This window comes from Salvia hispanica, chromosome 4, assembly GCF_029641045.1.
Source record: "Salvia hispanica isolate PSC_SH4W2 chromosome 4, Shi_PSC_v1, whole genome shotgun sequence".
Lineage (NCBI taxonomy): Eukaryota > Viridiplantae > Streptophyta > Magnoliopsida > Lamiales > Lamiaceae > Salvia > Salvia hispanica.
This window is the reverse complement of record NC_142695.1, coordinates 22,947,951-22,952,248: the sequence shown is the minus strand read 5'-3', so window position 1 is coordinate 22,952,248 and position 4,298 is coordinate 22,947,951. Positions and strand designations below refer to the sequence as shown.

Sequence of the window (4,298 nt, the reverse complement as noted above, 5' to 3'; positions counted from 1 at the left end):
GCGGGAAGAACGTCGACAAATGATGATGTTGGAGGAACAACCACGGGAAAATCCAACGCTGATCCTCCAGAAAGAGTGAGGAATCTCCAGTTGAGGGGGAGAGAACTGCCACCGCCGTATGATTCCAACCAAGAAAGAAGACTGCTCGTGAAATCCAACGTTGATCCTCGAGAAAGAGTGAGGAATCATCCAGGTGAGGGGGAGAGAACTGCCACTGCCGTATGATTCCAACCAAGAAAGAAGATTGCGCGTCGTCGATAGAAGAAAAGCAAGCAAGCACCGGTCTGACAGAAGGGAAGGCCAGAGAGGCCGCATGCCATCCGCCGATATGGTGAGAAGATGAAAGGCCAGTGATCAACCCCGAGCAACCATGCTAGAAGAAGAAGGCTGACTGTAGCCGAAGAGAAAACAATAGCAGTCAAGATAAGAAGAGGTTCACGGTTTGTCCAGCCGAGGGGGAGAGGAAGTATCTGACCGTACAACCCCTGTACAAATTTATGTTGGAGAAGAAGGCTAAAGATTGACTGATGGTTGGGGCGAGAAAGCTGCAACCGCACAAATGAGAAAGCTGCAAACGTGCAACTCACACACCGATGAAGCGTCAATAATATGACTCTAAAGGATTCATAACGGAATGGCCGAATAAAAGCTACCTAAGACCGGCATCAATGAGGAATTATCCGGTAGAGGTCGCGTTGACAGATAGCAGGAGGCAGAAATGGCCCGGATAAAGAGGAAGCCAACGAGAAGGTCAAGAAGGTCATTAGCCACAGAGGCAACATGACAGTCCCAGCAAGGTGGGCACGAAGCATCCGAGAAAGGGATCGCAGCCCAAGGCCCAAATTGATGGAGGCCAAAGATGGGCGCCTGAAGGATGCCGAGAAGATGGTTACATAGAATGAAGTAAGTTAATTGATAGCCACGAAAGGAGCCGCAGTAAGAAACTTGCCAGAGACAGTCGTGTCGGCTTCAATTGTGGAATCCATCAAGGGGGAAACTATGGAAACATTAACTAAGAAGAGAACCAACGATGATTGATAGTCAGTTGGTCGGAGAAGAGAGAAGTCGCTAAAGGAAGTGAGATGCACGATCCTCGATGGCGTCGAGGCACTAGAGAAAAAGGACCTGCGGAGAAGACGCGGAGTTCGGCGTTAACTCGGCGAAGGTGGCATGGTTTGACAGTATGTCACCAAGAAAAGACCCATGAAGAAACAGAAAGAAGGCTGATGGTTTCACGTCTACATTTTTTCAGGGTTTCCGGAAAAAGAGAAGTAAATTTGGGCCCTGGGATTATTAGGCTCAAGAAAGTAAAGAAACAAAAATAATGGGCTCATAGGTTAAGCTTCAATGGGCCAAGAATGGTCTTAAGATGGCTCTTGGATACGGGCAAAAACTATCTAAGAGGCTCCTAGATACGAGCAAAAACTGTCTAGATTAGCTCCTCAACAAGAGTCAAAAGTGTCTGAATTAGCTCTTGACACGAGCAAAAACTGTTATAAAAAAATTGAAGAGCTCCTTGATAAGAACCTAAACTTTCAATTAAGAAAAATGAAGCAGCTCCTCAAACTTGAAAATTGAGATCGTGCAAGTTAAGGATCGAAAGATTCGATACTCAACTTGAGGGGGAGTGTTGGAATGAAGAAATCAATTAAGAGAAAATTAAGGAACCAAAACAGTCAACTCAAGAAGCTTTAAAAATGTTCTTTGCAAATTGAGTATTGGAGATTCCACTACTCAATTTGAGGGAGAATGTTAGAAAAAGGAAAGATATTAACTCGGAGAACAAAAAAACATGGTATTAGAGCAGATTCGATCATAGGGATCGATCACTCTCTATATTAAAAAAAAAAAAAATCCGAAAAAAAAACAAATTCTATTATTCAACATCCGGCACCTTCAGCAACAGCACTGGCGGTGACTCCATCGACCGCAGCGACAATGCTGTTCCAAAACCTTCCCCTTCTTCCCCGCTCTGGCGTCCGATAGGCCAGAAAAGGGCGATGCGGAACTCGAGAGCAGCTTTGAGCGGATCCGCCGAAGTCCAATAGAGCTCGGCCGCTACGGATCTATCCCAGAGCATCAAGCTCCAAGTGACGAAGCACCTGCTCGACGCCGTCTCAAGTTGGGCCGACGCAACTGACCCCAAAGTCAAAAAGGATACGCTATTGTCATTGAATACGATGGGGTTGCTGGGGATGATTAGGCCGACAAGTGAGGCGAGCGGCATGTATAAGCTTTTAGAAGGGATTTTTTAGATTTTTTTTTATTGAAGTACATTTTTTCTCTGTTTTTTTGTTCTTCTAATTTTAATAAACACCAATAATTAAAATAAATTAAACAAGAGATTTTTGTTCTAATTTTAATAAACACCAATATTTAAAATAAATTAAATAAGAGAACTGTTGGAAGGACGGTAGATAATGTGGCAGGGAGTATTTTCGAGAGAGGGCTGTGGGAGGGAAATTGCTATATTTGTGAATGCACTTATTATAACGCCGATGAATATAGTCTCCAACATTACAGATTACAGATGTTGATTAGTCTTTCAATCAGCGGATTTGATCAGAATATACACAATACTCCAATTAACAAAGTGAACACAAACAGCTTCTATCAAATCCGCATCAATTCCAAGACTAAATGTTTCACACACAAACACCACTATCTACACATCATACAAATAAAATATAAGTGCAAACTCATACATAAAAACTCAAACACAAAAACACACATACAAAACACCAAAACAAGTACAACAAATTTTAACTACTTCCACATTATCATTATTCAATCCTCTCATCCAAATTCCCACCTTCAAGCCTTGGTGGCGCCGCCGCCAACCGCGCCAGCTTGGGCGCCGCCTTCGCCTTCCTGCGCCTTACTCTTGATCGTCTCGCCGACCTGCTTCGTCTTCTCCCCGACATACATCGTCCCCTCCTGCACGCGCCTCTTCGCATAGTCGAGGGGCTCCTGGCCTGTGGCCTGGCGGAACGAGTTGAACACCCACGACAGCGACGAGAGGCCGGTGAGGCCAAAGGCGCCGGAGGTGAGGAAGGCGGCGACGGTGCCGGCGATGAGGATGGCGGCGGGGAGGAGGATGGGGCTGAAGATGACGAAGAGAGGGGTGGCGACGGCGAGGCCGAGGAGGCTCCCGACGAGCGTGATACCGGCGAGGCCGAGGAGGCTGCCACCGACAGGGAGGAGAGTGAGGATGGCGAGCACCTGGCCCGTCGAGGGGCCGTTCCTCGGGAGGAGGCTCTTGGCGCCGGCGTCGTAGCGGTGGGCCTGCTGGTCGGAGTGGACTTGGATTTGGCGAGGGTGGAGACGGTCACGGTCAGTGCGGTCCATGGTGAAAACAAGAGAAGAAGATTAGTTAATTGTGATTTGAAATAATATAAAGGGAGGTGGGATGGATTGGGAGAGAGGGGTATATGAAGAAGGGGTTTGGAGTGCTACGTGTTGGAGGTGAGGGAAAGGGGGCTTGCATGAGATACAAGTTTCACCTCCCTTTTGCCACATTTTATTCTGTGGGATAATGAAAACAATGTTTATTAATTCACGACCTTCACCAACTAGTTATATTTCGGACATGTTTTTCAAAAGACTACTCCCTTTATTCAACAAAAAAATGTTTTATTTTGTTATTCTAGGATATTTTATTTAAAATTTTATTTGTTTTTATTTTGTTTTGGATATATTATTCTATTATTCAATTAAATAATTTCATTCATGTTACTTCCTACATCGTTACTAATTGGCATTATTTGACTCAAGACAAATTTTTAAAAATATAATGAAAAAGTTAGTGAAATATAGATTTTATTTTTATATATTTATTTTATAATAAAATGTGAATAAAATGTGTTAATAGAACGTATGATCCATTATTAAAAAATAGTAAAAAAATAAGGATCCCACTTAACTGGGAACAAATAAAAATAAAATTGGTACCAATTAATAAGAAACAAGAAAATATATTATAATATTAATATATAAAAATAGAATTCATATTTCACTAATTTTTTTTTTATTTTTCTAAAAATCAAATAAATTCTTAAAATTCATGCAATTAAAATGAGAATTTAATATGGATGGAGTTAGTATAACTTAGCGGTGAAGAAATGCACTCACGTGCACATTAATGTATAGTAAGATAGATTTCATAATTAATTCTCCCTCCCTTCCGTCACATATTTGAACTTTCTATTTGAACATTCTAATTCTAATGAGACGAGATTCATTCTCCACTAATAATATTTTAATTAATTATTTTTTTTTAATATTTTTTTAAATTATCA

General features: G+C 42.1%; 1 protein-coding gene across 1 annotated transcript; it reads right to left on the bottom strand.

Annotated features, from left to right (window-relative positions):
• Positions 1 to 2,608: 2,608 nt before the first annotated feature.
• On the bottom strand, positions 2,609 to 3,416 carry LOC125196294 (oleosin H1-like). The gene has a single exon (XM_048094749.2). The coding sequence runs from the start codon at positions 3,346 to 3,348 to the stop codon at positions 2,815 to 2,817; it is 534 nt and encodes a 177-aa protein (XP_047950706.1). The 5' UTR covers positions 3,349 to 3,416; the 3' UTR covers positions 2,609 to 2,814.
• Positions 3,417 to 4,298: the final 882 nt, after the last annotated feature.

What these genes read in the sequence shown, in the direction of transcription:
- LOC125196294 (XM_048094749.2), bottom strand. Translation starts at nt 3,348, where the DNA reads ATGGACCGCACTGACCGTGACCGTCTCCACCCTCGCCAAATCCAAGTC.